General features: G+C 42.3%; 1 protein-coding gene across 39 annotated transcripts in view; it reads left to right on the plus strand.

Annotated features, from left to right (window-relative positions):
* The window catches only part of RBFOX2 (RNA binding fox-1 homolog 2), a 237,039-nt gene that overhangs the window by 137,540 nt on the left and 80,248 nt on the right, over positions 1-19,251 (plus strand). The window contains exon 1 of one of the 39 annotated variants that reach the window (XM_084750923.1): positions 5,200-5,625. The exons of 36 other annotated variants lie outside the window; for them this stretch is intronic. In XM_084750923.1, coding sequence (XP_084607049.1) covers positions 5,581-5,625 — 45 coding nt within the window. In that variant the 5' untranslated portion in view covers positions 5,200-5,580. Of the gene's footprint in view, positions 1-5,199; positions 5,626-15,372; positions 15,664-19,251 lie in introns of those variants that run through there. 2 more of the 39 variants (XM_084750920.1, XM_084750913.1) reach the window with 2 other exon arrangements.

Genomic DNA, 19,251 nt, shown 5'->3' on the forward strand with positions numbered 1-19,251 from the left:
TGGATTTTGTGGGCCAGGAATTTGGGTGGTTTTAGTTGGGCTGGATTGGCTGGGCACAGATACTATCAAATGATCTCTTTGTATCTGGCAGTGGACAGGTTGTTTGGTCTTGGGGAAGTCTCAACTAGGATAGCTCATTTCTGTTCCACTTGGTCTTGCTGTCACATTCCTTTACACAGTGGAAGCAGGACTGCAGAGAAATGCAAAAAATGGGTAGCTCCAGTGAGGAAGCACCTGTCAAATTCTCTGCTTTTCATTTGCTAATTTTTAGTTATCCTTTGCCTTAAAAGTTACTCTTTTCATCTTTATTCCTTTATATCAGTCAAGACTTGAATGACTGATACTTTTATTTATAGATATATTTTCCTATCTTTTATTTTTCTTTTGAGACAGGGTCTCACCATTTACACCTGGCTGTCCTGGAACTCACTATGTAGACCAGACTGGTCCTGAGTTCCCAGAACTCCACCTGCCTTTGCCTCCCCACTGCTACCATTGCAGACTTATTACTTATTAACAGTATTAGCTGCATTAGTTAGTATTAACAGTACTAGCTGCATACCCTTATTGAAAATGCATGGGACCAGAAGAGTTTTAGACTTCTGGGGGCTTTGTGGGCTGTGGAATACTTTAACAGACTGTACTGGTTGAACATTGCTAATGTAAAATTTTGAGACCTAAAATGTTAAATCTGCAACTTTTTGAGTCAGTATCAATGACCAAAGGTTTTAGATTTCATAGATTTGAATCAGGGCTTCTTAAATGACACCAATTTAGAAAGACAACACCAAGAAAAGTGTTGTCGATCGACTTGCCTTACAGTTGATTGGTCATGCCTTTCATTCCTGAACAAAATGTGTGTTTTATACATTGGTTTTGTTACTGCTCACATTTTTATCCTGTATGTCATGCAAACGTGTTTCTACCCTTCATTGTGTTCCAGATAGGCATCATTTGTAGCCTTTCGATTGGTGCAGAAAACTCAACCATCTCATACTAAAACCAATACAGTTGTTATGCAGACAGTCAGTCGTACAAGCTTTTGGCTTTGTGGTGTTTTCTGCGCCTTCTGTGGGCACCTAAGGATAGCTTTGCTTACAAAGAGTTGTTTATTCACTTGGAATGCTGCTCCAGTCCCAATTCCATACTTTTCCCATTTTATCTGAAAAACTTGATTAAGCCCTCCTAATTCTCACTTTTAATTGTCTATGGGCTATTCTCAACCTTCTTCACTCCTGGAAAATGGGGAGTGGGTGGGGTGACAGTGGAGAACAGTAGGTTGCTGCTGTATTTTACTTTATCCCAGCTATCTTCAACTAGGTGTGGCATTCATCAGATGTGATTCAATGATTCTTTCTCCTGCGTTGTCAGCTGTTTAGGAGCTGTTTTTGCTCCTCATACTTTATACCATGTTGGATGTTTGATGTGAATGGATAGTGACTGAATGAAGAAATTAAGGATGGTTGCTATAGTAGACCTTCTGCTTTTCTTCTCACTGTGATCCAAGTACCTGAAGAGCTAAGTTGACAGAGGAAGAGTTTGCTGGGCTTGTGGTTTTAAAGGGATTGCCATTTGTCTCGGCTGGAGGGAGCTGGAGTGGGAATGGCTCAACCCTGATGGCAGAAACATGTAGCATGACTTATATCATCATGATTTTGAGAATGATGCAAGACAAATGGATGGGTCTTGTCCTTAAGCACAGGATCTAATACAAGTGTACCCTGGATCGCATAGAAAGTGCCATTATACTCAACAGAAGGGCAGATGACCCTTACTGGACACAGGAAGGGAGATGAGCCTGTTGTGTAGCAAAAGTTTTCCTGGAAAAGACAAGGGTAGACCACTAACTGTGTCAGTGACTGTCCTGTGCTTCCCACTTGGGCCCAAGGCAGAACGTTTTGGTGAAATTCAAATGGAGGTGTGGTTTCTACTTTTTATTTTGACCGGCTTTGAGCCTACCCTAGTACCAGTGTCACAAACCAGCTCTGGGAAATAGAACTCCTTTCTCGTGAGTGCAGTCATGTTTTCTAAGTCCTCATTCTCTTCGGCCTTTTCCTGTTGGCTAGTGGCATCATTTAGGGATGGGAGTTGCAGAAAAGTAGAAAATGCCCTCTGTGTTGTGGTCTAGTGAGGTTTCCTGGGCCCCACTTAATCTTGTGCTAACTGCTTTCTAGAAGTTAAGATTTTTTAAGCGTCCTTTTGGCTTTTAGAGACAGGGTTTCTCTGGGTAACCTTGGCTGTCCTGGACTCACTCTGTAGACCAGGCTGGCCGCAAACTCAGAGATCCAACTGCCTCTGCCTCCCAGAGTGCTGGGATTACAGGAGTGCGCCACAGCGCCCAGCTCTTACTTAAGATTCTACGCACAGCTTTTTGCCTTCTTTCTGAGTGTCTCACTACCCATTCTCACCCTTCCTCTGTTATCTTTTTTTTTTATCTTTTGTTTTTTTTTTTTTTTAAGATTTCTTTATGTATACAGTGCTCTGCCTGCATGTACACCTACACACCAGAAGAGGGCATCAGATCATAGATGGTTGTGAGCCACCATGTGCTTGCTGGGAGTTGAACTCAAGACCTTTGGTAGAGCAGCCAGTGTGCTTAACCTCTGAGCCATCTCTCCAGCTCCTCTTCTGTTATTTTAAATACAATACCACCTAAGCATTTCATCTTTTGTAGTTAATTCACCAGATATCAAACTGGACTAACTGATGAAGCTTTAAGTTTGTCGGGCATAGTTTATTATTATGGTCCCATTATCATTTTCTTTTCTTTTCTTTCTTCTTCTTTTTATTTTTTTAATTTTTCAATTTTATTTATTTATTTATTTTTGGTTTTTCGAGGCAGGGTTTCTCTGCATCCTTGGCTGTCCTGAACTTGCATTGTAGACCAGGCTGTCCTTGAACTCACAGGGATCCCCCTGCCTCTGCCTCCCAAGTACTAGGATTAAAGGCGTGCGCCACCACTGCCTGGCCCCCATTATCATTTTCATGTCTTCACACCAACAGGAATCTTAGATTTAGTGGGTAGCTAAGCTCAGCACTGTACCACCAATATGGAATCTCAGAAGATTCAAAAGTGACTTATGGAGCTAATTGACCCATGTGCCCAATGGTGTAACTGATCTAAGCCAAGTGTAGTGAAGTTGAAGTCACATGGACTTCTTTGACTTAAGAGGATATTTTGTGTAAGGTTTTTATTACAGAGACCTGCCCCTGCCCCTCTCTCCCCACCTTAGGGTAGAACCCAGAGTCTTATGCATGCTAAGCAACTGCTTACCACTGAGACCTATCTCCAGACCGTCTGTTATTTATTAGCTGCAGAGGGGACAATTAAAGTGTACACCATAGGCTTTAGGATGTAGCCAGGCAAATGTAAGATGTTAAAAGCCTCTGGTGATCTTCCTTCAGAGTTGGCGAAGCAGGTGGTACAGTTTAGTGATAGGAAACACTGTAGAGAGCACTTTTTAACAGTGCTATCTAAAGCCGGGCAGAGGGCAGACACTATGAGTTCGAGGCCAGCCTGGTCTACAAAGCGCGTCCAGGACAGCCAAGGTAACATAGAGAGACCCTGTCTTGAAAAACAAAACAAAAACAAAAAACAAACAGTGCTATCTAAGTAAGTTGTTGACAGTGCTTAGATCTGTACTACGGCGGTACTTCACCTCTGACTCCACCTGTACCTTCGAAGTCCTTCACAGCCGGGCTGTTCCTACTAGTCTCTCCAGTCCTTAGCATAGTGCCTTATGTAGAGTAGGTGTAAACAGTTGTCTTTTGGTATGGGCGTGGGTGATCTTGCTGACTTATCTCAGTACCTGGGATTTACAAGCATATTCCATCATACCCAGCTGTTTTAATTATATTGAATTGGTTTAGTTGGATCCTCAGAGAAAATCAGTGCTGGCAAGCTAGAGATATTCTAGTGTTTTGTATGGTCCTGATTGATTTAAAGTACATGTTGTACCTGGAAGACTGTCTCTAGATATGTCATTGACAATTTGAACCTTAAGAAAAGTTTCTCCTGAACACTCTTGTGCTTAGCTTCAATGGCTGGAGAAGAAGGTTATGCTTCAGATGGTTGGGAGCAGCCCTACCAGCACAGGCCCTCACTGAGGGGTATGCTCCGCTAACCCCTCGGAGGCATAAACTAGCGTTACTGGCTCTGCCTCAGTAGATTAGAAGGTCATAACACTGAAACAAACTTAGAATTGTCATTTTGAATTTTTAAATGCTTATCCCAGATAGAGGATTTCTTTTTTTTGTTTGTTTGGTTTTTTTGTTTTGTTTTGTTTTGTTTTTTGTTTTTTCAAGACAGGGTTTCTCTGTGTAGCCTTTGGCTGTCCTGGACTCCCTTTGTAGACCAGGCTGGCCTCAAACTCACAGCAATCCACCTGCCTCTGCCTTCTCAGTGCTGGGCCCAGATAGAGGATTTCTTAAGAGGACTAGTTTAACTTGATTATTTTCATTTTTTGTGATTGTACATTATTTTTTAAAGACTATTTTGCTGTTCTGATTGTAGATGAAAGCCAACTCCAGCTTGCTGTGGGCAGTCAAGTAACCTCACACCTGTCTGTGTTTGTTACTGCTTTTAATATCAGTTACAGAAATATGTGTGCACATGTGTGTGCAAACAATGGCAGGGTGGGTGGAACCACATCCTAAAAGGAGAGCAACTGCTTCTCTGTAGCGACCTCTCCACCCCCACATCTTTACAGGCAGCCACAGTTAATCCCTCCGAGTTTGACTGGAACAGCTGAGAGTACACCCTGCATATTTTCAGGCCTCCAGTGTACTCATGTTGCTCTGAGTTGGGGCCACCTTTCTCTTTTCTAGCTGATCCTGCCAGCTGTCCTAGCTCCTGTTAATGCAGGAGGGGCCTGTGTGTTAAACGATACAGAAACATACAGTGTCATGAAAGGGACCCTTTACTGCATGTATCAATGTGGCTTGTTTTTTCCTGCCAGTTCTTTCTGTAGCTGGGCTTTCTGCTGTTAATCCTAACACCTGTCTATGCCGGAGACAGTGAGAAGGAAGGGTGCATGCGCTTGCACATGCGCACTCACATTTCTGCCTAAGGGAGAGCTGGAAAATAATATAGTCCCATTTGCCTCCCATGTCCTAGGTTGGGGGCATTTCCTTGACACACATCCTGGGACATATACATATATATATATATATATATATATTATTTTGTCTCTGGATACTTCATGCTTCTGCCCTTGTCTGCCATTTAAGGAGACAGAGGTCTCTTCCCTGGCTGTCATCTTCTGCGTCTTGGCTTACTGGTGGAGTTGTCAGCTAAAAACCAACCCCTAGTGCTGTCCTCAGTGTGCAGCTAGCGCAGTTGGAGTGCTCTGCTTCTCTTTGAACGTCTCTGTGTACACTGCTGAATCTTCCTGGTCTGAATTAAACTCCGACTTCACCAGCACACCTATCTGTGCAGACGGGATATAGGTCAAGGTTTTGGTTTGGTTTGGTTTGGTTTTTGAGGGTGCTTCTAGTTCCCTTGGTCAGGACACATCAGACAAGACAAAAACTTGAGGTGCTTTTTGTGCTGTCCAGCTCTGGAGTCTCCTTCCCTCTGCTATGTATGGTGTATACTGCATGGATTATCAGTATCCTCTTGTCCAGGTAAGCTGGGTTATGACTTATTTTCCAGACAGTAATTGATTGAAATGAAAGTTGTATGATAAAAGAGTATACAGGCTTTCTGTCATTCAACATGGTGCCATTTGGGACAGATTTGTCAAGACTTTTTTTTTTTTTTTTTAATTTTCTTTAGCAAGAGGTTTGATTTTTAATAGTGATGATGACTACACAGGAGTGGTTGGTTTTTCAATTTTAGAAATTCTGGAGCTCCAGAGATTGTTGGGGGCAGGATGGGCTGGGCAATATAGATGTGGTATTTACCACGTTGCCATGTATAATAAACTTCAGGGTTTTGGGAGGCAACTGAGAGGTACAGGTGGCAGTCTCCAAATGTCGCTATATTTTTAAAAAGGCAATACATAAGTGATGCCATGCCTAGACTATTTTAAGTAGGTTTTAGCCTACCAGTTTCAGTTATTTTCTGGTAGAACTAGTGACATTTTCATTGTTAACTTGTTAAAACCCAGAACCAGAAAATGTTAAGCCATTATAAAGCATATTACACTATCAGACGCCTTCAGTTGGTAGCAGCACAGGGAGTAAATGGAGGAGAGTGCTGGGTGCTGGCTTCAGCTACGGGAGTTAGTCCACGTACGCTTCCTGGAGTAACCTCACTTCATTGCCTTTGAGTTCTAAATTACAGGCATTTCATGGTCCTTAATTATCGTCCTTTCTGGGGCTATTTCTAATAACTAGCACCTAAGTTGCAGGTGGAGCAGAAATACACAGGGTTAAAAAACATGGCCTATTGTTGGTAAACTCGCTCTTGCTCAAGCCTCCAGGCCCCAGTCCTGGAGCCCTGCGGAGGGAGTGTTCTATTTCTCTGACATGTCCGTCTCGGTGGCTTATGGGAGGGACATAACCATTTCCATGGTTTTTGATTTTTTCAGATGAAATGCAAGTGCACATCACGTTTGTCATAATGAGGGTTGCAGCATTTATGGATCGTGTTTATCTGTGGACTGTTTCTCTGCTGACATCAGGGGTACTCCTAACAGCCTAAGGCTGGGTATGTCATGAGACAAGACTAGAAGCAAATCTTACAAATAAATACTAGTGGGTCTTGGTGAGACACAGTTGTGACCAGGCAGCAGTTCCTTGGTGGAAAGTTCTCTTCAGTCTATGACACATTGGATGAAAGCTTTGGCAGTGAAACTTTGATTCATTTGTGAAAATGATGAATTGATGTGCTCTAAATCTTTTCATTCACTCAGATTTATTATTGGTCAATGCAGTGTTTGGTATTTTAAACCATACTTCCCTGGCCTTGCTCTGTTTAGTGGGTTTATTCTATCTAAAATTAAGGTAGCTCAGAAATACCGGAAATGAGATGTTAAAATTAAAGGTACTTTCTCCATTCTTCTACACCAGTAAGTTAATGGGATTGAAAGAACAGTTTTACATGGAAAGATTAAAAGTTATTTTATGAACATATTTATTAATTTTTGATGGAATCGTTTTCATTGTATTTATAAATGAGTGATAGATGGTGGTTTGCTACATACTCTTACACTGACTATAAAGTGCTTCTTTAAAGTTTCTGTTATATTATTATACTTGTTTTAGTCAAAACTCATTGCAAAATACTTGGAGTTATGTACCAGCACATTATACAGTGAGCATGCTTAAGGACAAGACTGAACAATATTTTTTAATAAGAAGATTTATATCTATTTTTAATTGAGTATTTCTAAAATTGCTATTGTGGAGATAATGAAATAACTGAAGCTTATACAGTACTTGACATTTCATTGCTCTTAACGTTAAAAAATAATGCCTACATAAGAGCATGCAATTGAAATTTATTATCTTATTAGTTAGAATTCCGGCAAAACTCAATCTAGGCCAGATCAATTAAAAAATACAGCTAGATTAAAAAAGATAGGGGATTGCTACAGAAAAGGGCTAAGAGACAGAATTTTCTTGTTTAGAAAAAAATTAAGTAAAATTATACCTAAAATAATAATTTTTTATTTAATTATTTTATTCTTTTAGGTTTGCACTATAAAACTTGCAGTGTAGACAGGGCTGACCTGGAACTCAAAATCCATGTGCCTCTCGCTCCCTAGTGCTGGGATTAACCAGGCCAAGCCCTGAAATTTTTGTTGGTGGTCTAAGATTAAACACCTGTTACCTCTGACTGGATAATTAAAATGTAGCTGTTATTGTGAATTAAGGGTGGTGTTTATAGTCACAATTGTTCCTTAGTGGAAAAATGTGATAGACTACTATCAGGTCACCCTCTAGTAGTGAGGCAGCTAGAGGAAGAGGGAGCAGAGTCTTACATCAAATTGGAGGTAGGTAAAGGCACTGCTTGTAGGGCAGCCCGAAGACCAGTCTTGGTTTATGGAAGAACAAGACAGACTTACCTATGGAAGTGATACTGTTGTAACTGAATTGTGCTTGGGTGTGCAGAGTACTGGAACATTAATTAGTGCTTTGTAATTCTTCAAGAAGTTATGACCCTGACATATAGTGATATACACACATACATATGGTCTCAATCTGAATTAGTTTATTGAATTTTTTAAAAGCACCTACCATGTGCCTAGTACTTTGCCAGACACAGAAACAGTGACAGCCAAACCAGCATAGTCTCTAGTAATTTAATAATAGATATGAGGCATATTTTAGTATTAGAAAAAGGACACACCCCAATTTTCGGTTTCATCATGTATTTTCTTGATAATTTAGTTATTGCCACATTTGTTTACATTGCATCCCTTTTAGTATTGACCTGGGAATTTCTCAGATTACCAAGAAAGTAGACATCATTTCAGTTGTAAAATGCCTCAAGTTGTTTAAGGTTGGATTATTACAAGGAATGAATAAGTACAAAGGTATGAAGTCAAATTACAGTTAATGAAGTACCGTATTTTCTGGCGTATAGGATGACCCCAACTTTAACTTTTCCAGTTAAAATATAGCTTGCAGGGAGGCTGGAGAGATAGTTCAGAGGTTAGGAGTGCCACCTGCTCTTCCAAAGGTCCTGAGTTCAGTTCCCAACAACCACATGGTAGCTCACAACCATCTACAATGTGATCTGATGTCTTCTTCTAGTGTGCAGGTGTACATGGAGGCAGAACACTGTATAATAATAAATAAATAAATCTTTTAAAAAATATATAGCTTGCAGCCTAAGTCGGCTGCACAGGGTGTGCGTTGGAAGTGGGGTGGTCATATATGACAAGTATATTCCAGACTCTGTATGTTTAATCTGTCTGGGTTTACCAGGGTGCTAGTACATGTTTTTAATGTTCCTTTCTAAAGGTTGGATTTGGGGGTACAAGAAGTAAGTGTGAGGATTTTGTGTGTATATAAACGTGCAAGGTTCAAAATAGTTTTCAGATTCTACTCTCGTTCTTTTTTTCTAACATGGGCCATCTGTATTGCATCCTGCAATACAGAAAAAAAGATAGCGGCTGATGGTTATGGGATTAAATCTCATTGACATCACTGGTATTGAAAGGAATGTTGGAACAAAGAAGGATATTGAAGTCGTATCTCGAGATGCTTTGGGAAAAGTATCCAATAATAGGAGTGGATCATCACTTAGAGCTGTTGCAGGGCTGTGCTGGGAAGGGCTTTTGTACTGACAAGGTCTCGTTGTCGGAGGAAGTACTGTCTCTTTAATGTTGCTCTTCACTTGGGTGTCAGAGGCAGCCTGGGAAAACATTAGCAAGCCCTGCCTCTAGTCAGGGACTCTGGATCTGCTTTTACAGCATAGCTGCTATGTGGGTGGAAGGTAGGGAAGAAGAGTCACAACCATAAAATTATAAAGAGCAAAAGTATTAAGTGAGTTTTTAATTGGCAGGTGTTCTAGCTACAATCTCAAATATTCTAATAAAGTTGAAAAAGCTTTATTTCCCCTTACATTTTTTGCATATCTCTTTAGTTCAGCGTTCTAAAAGATGCTGAAATAAATTTATAAATTTGAAAATATTGCCAGATATAGTTTTACAAGAAAGAATGCTTTCATAGTACTTCAATAACTACCAAGATATTTTCCATTCTTATTTGTCAAAGTATGCCTAAATAATGGCTAAAGACAGATTTTGATGATTTTTCCAGGAAAAATCATTATCTTGAGTTAAATAAGCGTTGCTACTACTACTTACAGTTCATCCAAGCCAGAGAATTGGGATGTGATATAAAACACTCTTTCTAACCTCTGGCTGCTCACAGTGTAGTCAGAATTATACAAAGAGTTATGTCCATGAGATAGATGCCAAGATAAAGTGTGCACACAGGTAATGGGGCAACTCACTGGAATGTGTAAGGCAGATACGGTCAGGGAATGTTTTCAGGGGTGAGGACTGGAGAATAGGCTGCTTGCAAGAGTCTAGGAACAGAAACAGCGTTGGACTTATTGTCGTTGCTTCACGTGGCAAGCTGGATGAGTTCTGGAGGGATAAGGAGCTGTGAACCTGACAGATCTGGTAAAGCACACAAGTGATGCTTTCAGTTCCTGCCTAAGAGTTGGGAGTGACCTCATTGACATTTACATTACCTTGTAAGGACAGAGAGTAAGGAGGCGGTCATAACCCTAACCAACAAAGTAAAAGTCCTCAAAATATAAACATGTAGAGGAGGTTGAAGGGCATTCAATATTGATGGATCAGAAGAATGAATGCAGTGAAATGATTATATTACCCAAAGTAGCCAATGATATTACCTGAAAATTCAGTGTTCCGGGGTGGGGTGGGGATACCCTAAAATACACATGGAAGCACAAAGATCCTCAGCTAGCCAAAGCAATTTTCATCAAAGAGAGTAACACTGGAGATAACACGGGACCACCTTCAAATTATACTGAAGATTGATAATCAGTACAGCTACAGCACAAAAGGACACCTGCACTGAATAAAGGACCTAGAAATAAAACAACACGGAAAACATACATTGCAGAAAAGCCAACCTCTTTGACAAATGTGCCTGGGTGAACGGGATATCCACAGAAGCGAAACCCCTATCTCTCACCCTGTACCCAAAGTCCACTCAAATTAGCCCGAAGGCTGTTTAGTATAAGATCTAGAACTTTGAAACTACAAAGAGGGACCTGGTTCAGAATACAGGCATAGCCATGGGTTTCCTGAGTGGACTCTGGTAACTCAGGGCTGAATCACAAGGACTGATGAATGGTAGATGAAGATAAAGAGCCACACACAGCAGAGAAGCACTTACCAGAGTTAAGAGACCTTTCCAGCTATTCATCTGGCAAGGGATTGATGCCAGAATATATGGACAAGTCAAAAGCTAAGCCCTGAAAGAACAGATCACATACATACATACATACATACATACATACATACATACATACATACATACTTGATGCCAGAGTATATGGACAAGTCTAAAGCTAAGCCCCTGAAGAATAAATCTAATAAATAAAACAAATGGGCTGATGAGTGAAACAGTTGTTCAAAGAGGTGTAGATGCTAACATACACAAGATAACATTCACCATCCTTAGCTATCAAGGAGTGTAAATCAAGTGCACACTCACAGTTTTAGCTGGGTGGTGCACACTTGTAAGCTTATTACTGTGTACAATTAACACTAGTTTTAACAAAGCCAAAGAGGATTTTTCCTCCTGTAGAGAAGTGGCAGGATGAGATTTGCGTTTAGAAAGATTACTGGCAGCAGTGAGATGCATGGAGGATAGGCCAGAGACACCAGCAGAGAAGCAGCTACTGAGCCATCTGTGAACATGGGGCTGGGCAGGTGGAGAAAGTAGGATTGACTCTGACTTAATGCAGCTGCCAGTAAGCAAGAGCCCTCTACTTGTGGGTTTGAGTTTGACCCTGATGGCTGCAACGTGCTAGCCTGGGTGCCTATGGGCAAGGTGCTTACCCTCACCTAGCTAATCTCTACAAAGGAGATTTCACCATCTCACCAGTGTCCTGAGGATGTCGTGAGCCTGCTCAGAAGCCATCTCAGAGTAAGTTCTTCAGAAGCAGTAGCTGTGTTGCCTGCTGTGAAATCTAGCCTTCACCGATAAGACAGGCATGCTGGAATGCAAGGGTCACACGAGAATATTCTCCTCTCCTTGTCCTTTGCTGTATTCCTCAGGGCTAGAGGGGTGCCTCGCATAAACACAGCAGACACTCAGCTGTTCTATGAATTGATGGTTCGATTTTGAGAACTTAGTTCAGTTTTGGATTTAAAGACGTACGTGTGTGTGTGTGTGTGTGTGTGTGTGTGTGTGTGTGTGTGTGTGTGTGTTGAGGGGTATGGATACATATATGTGCCATAGAACATGTATGGGGGTCAGAGACAACTTGCAGAGGTCAGCTGTCTTTGAACACAGGTCAGGCTTGGTGGCAAGAGCTCTTGCCTACTGAGGCATCTCATTAGCCGCAGCTTTGGACTTAAAAGAAGTATGTGTGCAGTCTTACAACTGTTTGGGCTGGCTGGGTATTGTGCTCGGAACTTAGGAAAAGATGTGAGCTAGAGCAGAAATGAGGTCCTCTGAGTGAGTGGACATTATTGCCTGAATCGATGGAGTGAGATCCAACAACTTAGACACACATATTGTAGATGCTAGCCTCCTTGAACTTTGTACCCTTTCTGAAAATCTGAAGCACCTGGCTCCTCTCTGCACAGAGGAAAACACATTGCCACTGGGGTGCTGCTAGGAGGAGCTTTGGGTGGGTACACTGCTAGTTGTACCAAGAGGAGATTAAGGATGATGCCTAGTGCATTACCAGCACTCAGAGGATAAACAGGAAGGAAATGAACAGGGAAAAAGAAAAAATTAGGAAAGACTGGTGTATTGTTTCCCCCTTTTCCTGTCTCCTCCTTTCTCTCTCTCCCCTCGTTTTGAGGCAAGTGAACAGCTGAGGGAGCCTCATTACCTGGAGTGCTGCCAAGGGACAGCTGTAGTCTGAGGACCAGCAACAACAGCACCCAGGCTCCTGTGTGGCTGTGGCTGGCAGGGTGGCAGTAGAAGAAGCAACATTTGAAGCTAGGAGTGAGCGTCCTAAAGACAGGAATTCAAATGCCACAGAAATGTCAGAAAAGGCATGATGTGTCCATTGGATCTGGTCATCACCTGGAGATCTTTATTCACTCAGAGATGAATTTCAGTTGAACAACAGAAGAAAGGAAGCAGGGGTTCTGAAAACAGAAATGCCAAGGAGACCACCAAGAAACTGAGACACAGAGTACCCTTTCCTGTGTTTATTTATTCAGCAGATATTTCGTGAGTGCCTCCGAAGTCCAGGCATACTGCTGAGAGTCAGGTTGCTCCACCAGGGCAGACATGATCTTCTTTAGCTGGCTGCTGTACTCTGTTCAGATGCCCACCTCCCCATCCCTCCAATCCAGTCTGTCCTTCTATTCCAAGAGAGAGACAAAAAAACCAAACTGTCAAATGAGCTTTTCCTGGGTCTGTTCAGCCACCAGGGACTTCAGCTGTTCTGCTGGGTCAGACTTGGGCTGTTCAATTGCTCTTCTCTCTCTTGGGCACCAAAGAGCAAGTTGTTCTCTGTGTCAGCCATTAAAGTCAGGGACACACTTCAGAATGCGACTGGCCAGTATGCACAGTGATCTTGTTATTCAGAGACTTTATAAAACTCATTTCAGCATATTTTATTTTTAGCTTATACTATCCCTTGTGGCAATGAATTTTTAAGCCTATTATTTGCAGTGTAAAATATTAATCCTATGTATGAAGATGCAGTTTAAGTTTCTAGACCTGTGGAAATCCTTGTCCAAGACTTTTGCTTATGGGAACCTTTCATTTTCCTTTTTATTAAAAAATAAAAAGTTTCCTTTATGGGAAGGGACTAAAGTCACACCCAAGCATCCAAGTAGCTTTTCTGGTGCTTGCAACTTTTTGTCAGATTTTTTTTTTTTTATGAATTCAACACATGCATTACAGGGGCCTGCAGCTTTATTTTATATGTCAAAGCTGAAAACACAATTATTTCATAAATATGACTTATTTTTTCTTAAAGTACAGGAAGGATTGCAAGCATTGCCATGCCCTGCTTTTGCCTACCCCTTCTTTTTTCTTACTTTACCTTTAAAATTTTTTGATGTCGTTTGGTTGTGCATGCAAAGAGCTCTGGTGTTCAGACTTTAGTGCTCAAAAAGCTGTTGGTTTTGTGGTTTATTCCTCCTCTCCCATTTTTGTTTGCTTAAAGACCTCACCTTTTAAAAAAAGGCGTATGTGTGTGTGACTGTGCGCTGCCCACAGAACGGAGAAAAGGGTGTCGGATCCCCTAGAGCCGCCCAGAATAGGTGCTGGGAACTGAGCTCGGTGCGTACCTTTGCCACTGAGCCTGCTCTCTAGCCCAGTACTGTGCTTTTGCACATATTTCTTCATATCTGTAAAATATGGGGACAGTTTCTGCCCTGTTACATAGTTAGCACACCGCCCTGACTGTGGTCTCCAGATTTTGTTCCTGGTTCTATAGTCTGCATTCTTTTTGGAATTATTAGAATAATTGGTAATTAAGAGAACAGGATGATGTGTTGGCAAAGTGCCAACCAACAGTATTGCATGGTACATTCTAAAAGCCTGGTTCTGCTCATGCCAGACAGTCCTGGTGGAGACAGCAAGAAACTCTACGGCTGTGATTACTGACTCACAGTTTCAAGTATTTATTTTTTAAAATAAGAAGCTAAGTTTGCAATTGATCTCCTCTACTTTTCAATGAATATAGTAGAACTAAAATACGTGATCTTTAAGACAGGATTTTATCAGAATACATTTAAAACCTTAATTTTTATTAGCTAATTGGCAAAAGTCCTAAATTTATCAATTATTCACATAATTTATATATAGAGATAATGAAATTATGTTCAGAACTCAGGTTTTTTTTTTTATCTGAGGTCACCAGTAAAGGACAGAATGAGACTAGCACTCCAGCCCAGCTCACCTTGTGAGACTCTTTTCATTTGAGTTTTAAATGTGAGGACGTAAAAGAAGCATCTGTGTTGAGTAAACATTCTCCTGAGCCACTGTATTCTCCAAGCTCTGTAGTAACTGTTATCTGCAGGAATGGTGCAGGTACTGGGCTGCTATATAAGAAAGGCATCGTTCTTTTTACTACAGGCCGAAGCGCAGTAGCAGAAGCATGGCCTGAGCTTTATGAAGTGGGAGCTTCAGCAGTCAGATGTGGTGACACCTTTTTCAGAATCTCTAGGGTTTTAGAGGAGAAAAAAATAGGTACATAACTAACCTTCCTTCTCTCCTAGTCCTATGCCCTCATTACATTGCCTCTGGCTTCTAGCACTGTTCTGTGTGATGTTGTCCTTGAAACCCTTCCTGTGTAGTCACTGAGAAGCTTTTTGCTCCACACCTTTCACTAGACCCACTCTTATCTATAAATGCCCATCAGTGTGGGGAAAAGCTTAATTTTCATCCCTTTTTTATTGTCAGATATTCATGGCCACAATCTCTTAAATCTGTATTAACTGTAATAAGTTGTGGTAAGTGCTTCTAGAGCAATATAATTAATACACCATCATAGCCTTAATATGCCAGCACATGGCGCCTACATCACGCTTACCCCTCCTGCTTTATGTGTGCGCACGCGTGTACACACATACACACACACACACACACATTCACTCACTCACGCACACACGCGTGCGCACAGTAAAGCACAGGCCAAACTGCCATTCTCCAGCAGGCCTGCTTCTGGAGTTGGGAGCTGTCAGCCTACTGGGAGGGGTGGGGGGGAGGAGGAAGAGGTGGGGCTCCACTCTGATTAATTACCTTAGGCATTCAGGGGTGGGGCTTCCTTCAGCCATCTGCCTGAGATATGGGAGGGAGCTGGAGAAAGAAGGAGGGGGAGAGACTGCCAGAGAGGAAGAGAAAAGAAAGGAAGAAACACTAGAAAGAGAAAGGCAGGAAAACCGTGTGAAGGGAAGCCAGTCACCCTCCCTTCGCCAGCTAGCTGGGGACGGAGTGGCAGAGAGCCACAGAAGTGCGCCCCACTACGACGGCTTTCAACTGGTTATCATCTGCTTCTTCTGGTTTATGGAGAAAAAGAAAATGGTAACTCAGGTAAGACCTGTGTGTCGTCCACACATTCTGTCTCGGGATCTGCGAAAAGGGCTGGGGTGGAGTGTAGCCAGCCAGGTTTTAATGAGGGTTGTCTTCTTAAAAAGGCAGATTTATTGTTATCAGCTGAAGTGTGAGTCCTTCGAGCATGTGTACTGTGTCAGTGCCCTTTCCCCCTCCCCCGGCTCCATAGCCGATCCCAGTTCCTGTAGTGTGCAGCTGTAGCTCAGGAAAGAGCCTGTGGGGATTTGTCTACCTCTTTGTCTTGATTCTGAGAAGAGGGAGGGAGAGAGACTGCAGAGGTAGGAAGAGATTCTTGTAGACTGCCAGAAAAGGGGAGAGGGAGTGACTTCCTTTTAAGAATTGCAGAAGAATTTGTGTTAGTGGGAAAGCTGATTCACGGGGGTTTCTCAGGCTTGCCGGTGGAATTGCAGTTTGCTGCCTTCTTTCTAAACGGATTATCAAAAATGAAGGCTAGGAAAGAATGTTTCATTTCCGTGGCTTTGTCGTTGCCAAAGGATGTTTTCCATAGGAACTCATGGAGCATCTTGTGAGGCAGAGGCAGGTACTGCTTTCCCTGACAGAATAAATGTGTACATGTAAGTGACAATTGCCTGCTTTAAAAGGCGTTTGAAGGAGATGGAGTAGGAAATGGAAGATCTTCATCTGCTCTCCTCTCCCCACCCCCTTCTCTCTGCCTCTCTGGTTGTGTTAAGCACTGTCTGCACTGCATTTTAGCAAGTCATTCCCGACAGATGGAAAGGTGAATGCTGTTCCGAAACCTGGTAGGGCTGTTTAGTTGCCACCCTACTGTATTCTCCTCTACCCCACCCCCACCTCCTTTTTTAATGTGTGGCTTGGGAGAGAGTGGTGAGGCTATGACTTACCAGAACATCCTTTCCATGACAGGACTTTCAAACCCTTTAGTCTCGGGCTTGGGATCAGGTCCCCCAGGCCTCCCTCGCTGGACAGTGTTCTCCTTTTAAGGAGGTTGCCCCTTTTTTGTATTCTCTCCCATCTTTTCCTCACCGCCGGAGGGCGAGAGGCAGCAGGCTATCGGATAGAGGCATCGCCTTCGGTGCTAGAGCCCAGTTTGGTTACATGTTATATAATGGCCTGCAGTGCTGTTGGGAAGGAGGGAAACCTGTAGAGACGGCTTCATCCATCCTGACCCAGAGAAGAGGGAAATGTCAAAGGATAAATTCTTTCAAGGAGGATTTTCTCCAAATTTGAGTTGGGAGGTTGTCAAGAAATTCCTTCTTTGAAAAGTGGAGGAACTTGAATTTTTTTTTTAAGAATACTTCTTATTCCTTTGTAGAGTTAATGGTTTCGAAATATCTTTTTTTCCCCCAAAATCTCCATGGAAGGAACCCAGGTCTTGCTCCTCTGCTGCCTGTGCCATTGCTCGCTCACCTTGAGTCCACGTTGGGCTCCTCTGAGGGCACGGATAGAGGGCTGCACTCGCGCTCACTGAAGGCTCTTACACTGCAGTCGCACACAAATTTTAAAATCAGTGAAGGAGTCATCTAAACACGAACTGTTAAAATCAGACTTGTGTGGCCTCATGGAGCATTGCCCCTTGGTTTTAGGATGCGTATGACAAGTTAGAGCGTGCGTGCCTGCGTGCTTGTACGCACTGTGCTCCTAGTCATCAGATACGGAAAAAACCCCACGGAAAGTGGGGTTTTAGGAATAAGGTCGAAGAAAGAAATGGAACCTGGAAAGAGACTTTTTTTAAAAAAGTGGTTGAAGTTCTAATCAATGAATTTAATCTTTGCGCTTTCTCAGATGTACTAAGTGCTAAAGGAAAGAGAGCTCATTTCTTCATGTTGAATTCATACAACTGAAAAGACAGAGCTGTGGGACTCAGAGTGACGACATTTGTTTCAGTGCCTGCACCATTTACCCGAAAGTAATGGAGATGGTTGTTTGTAATCTAGAAAACAAAATCAAAGAAGTAATGAGTGGGTTCAAATCTTTGGTCTGTTCCATAGTTTGTTTTTTGCTTTGTTTTTTAGGCTTGTCTGTTTTGAACCAGACGTCAAATCCAAACACTTGATAATGCCCTCTCGCCTAAGTGTATAAACTCTCTGGACTGGGCAGCGCTGGCTGTCAGAGTTAAAGTGGCTTGTTACCATGCTTCTTGTCCTGGCTATGATGTTTGGTCACTTCACACCTTGGTTCACTGTCTTTGCCTTAGATTCTCGTCCCTGTCCTCCATCTCCTTCACTGGGTGGAAGAAGTCATCTTCGCTGTTTGTTGTTAGATTGGTTTGTGCATAATCTATGCTTTGTAGTTACATACACCATAGTTTTATATGGCCTTTTTGTTGTATTAGCAAACTACTTTACTGTTAACAATAAAAAGAACATGGCTTTTTAATAAAAACAGTGTTTTGGTGGCAAATTTTTCATACAGTAGTGGCTAGACATGCTCATGTGACACTTTAAATAATGCCTTTATCTCTTGCTCATGGTCGTGTTATAGAAGTTTTTCACTGAAGTCTCTTTAGCTTGATTCACATTCTCAAAGATAGTGCTTGTCCTGTCTCTAGATCAGCGCAGAAGTCATTCTTGTAATACGTGTACACTAGGAGAACAAAACTGAAAATGACTTTACCTAATTAATTAAAAAGACGTTTAGCAAAGCACAAGCTCTGTTACACTATTTAGTTTTGAGGGAGTTGGTATATTAGGCAGAGGGGAAAGCAAGCTCACAGTACAGCCTGAAAGCGGATGTCTGACTCTACAGCTACTATGGGACATCCAGCTTCCAGGGCCCTCCCTTTCTTGGACAGTTCAGTGCTTTGCTGGCATTTTCTTCAAAATCTGTTTTCCATCAGAACCAGGAGGAGAGAAGGTGTTAGGCACAGGGGAGGTTGGGAAGGAGGTTGCTGTTCCTTTAAATAGCGCTGTGAGCCTGAGTGGCAGCAGGCAGCAGGCGCTCTGGAGTGTATTCTTTTGTAATGAATCACCAGCTCCATTGTCTGCTATCTCCCCCTTTGTAGCTGGAAGGCTGGAGTCTTTCACCTGAGCTGTGCCCTCCTAGTCTCTGGGTAGTTGGGGAGGTGGGGGGAGAGGAACGGGAAGGGGTGTTTTATGCTTTAATTAAAGGCAGACATGACAGCAGGTATGTTGCTTTGTCTGTTTCCCCTCCCGTTTCGGTTTGTGCTTTCTGAAGTGCACTAGTGTTGGGAATCTGGTCTGTGAATTTGCTAAGCACATCCCATTTCTGGGAGTCTGGGAGTCCTGTCCTTCATTGAGTCTCCATTTTGTAGCCTTCGTCAGAAGTGATTCCATTCCCTTGCCTGCCAGTTGTGCTCCTTTCCACACAGCCTCATCTCCCCCCTCACCCCCAGAGTGGAGCCCACACTGTTTGTTTTGGCACACTTTCTACTTTCTATGGGCTGCACAGGATTCTGGGGATAGGCGGGAATGTGGGTTGGAGGCTAAATTTATGTTCCTTTACAATGAACCAAAAAGAAAAAGGAAAAGCCTTTCTTTTTCCAGTGATTTTGTTCCTTTCTGAATTCCTCTACGCTGGTCCATATCTTCAATTTTAACCATTTCCTTACTAAGACTGACTATTAAA

Source organism: Acomys minous (assembly GCF_964271855.1).
Source record: "Acomys minous genome assembly, chromosome: 12".
Lineage (NCBI taxonomy): Eukaryota > Metazoa > Chordata > Mammalia > Rodentia > Muridae > Acomys > Acomys minous.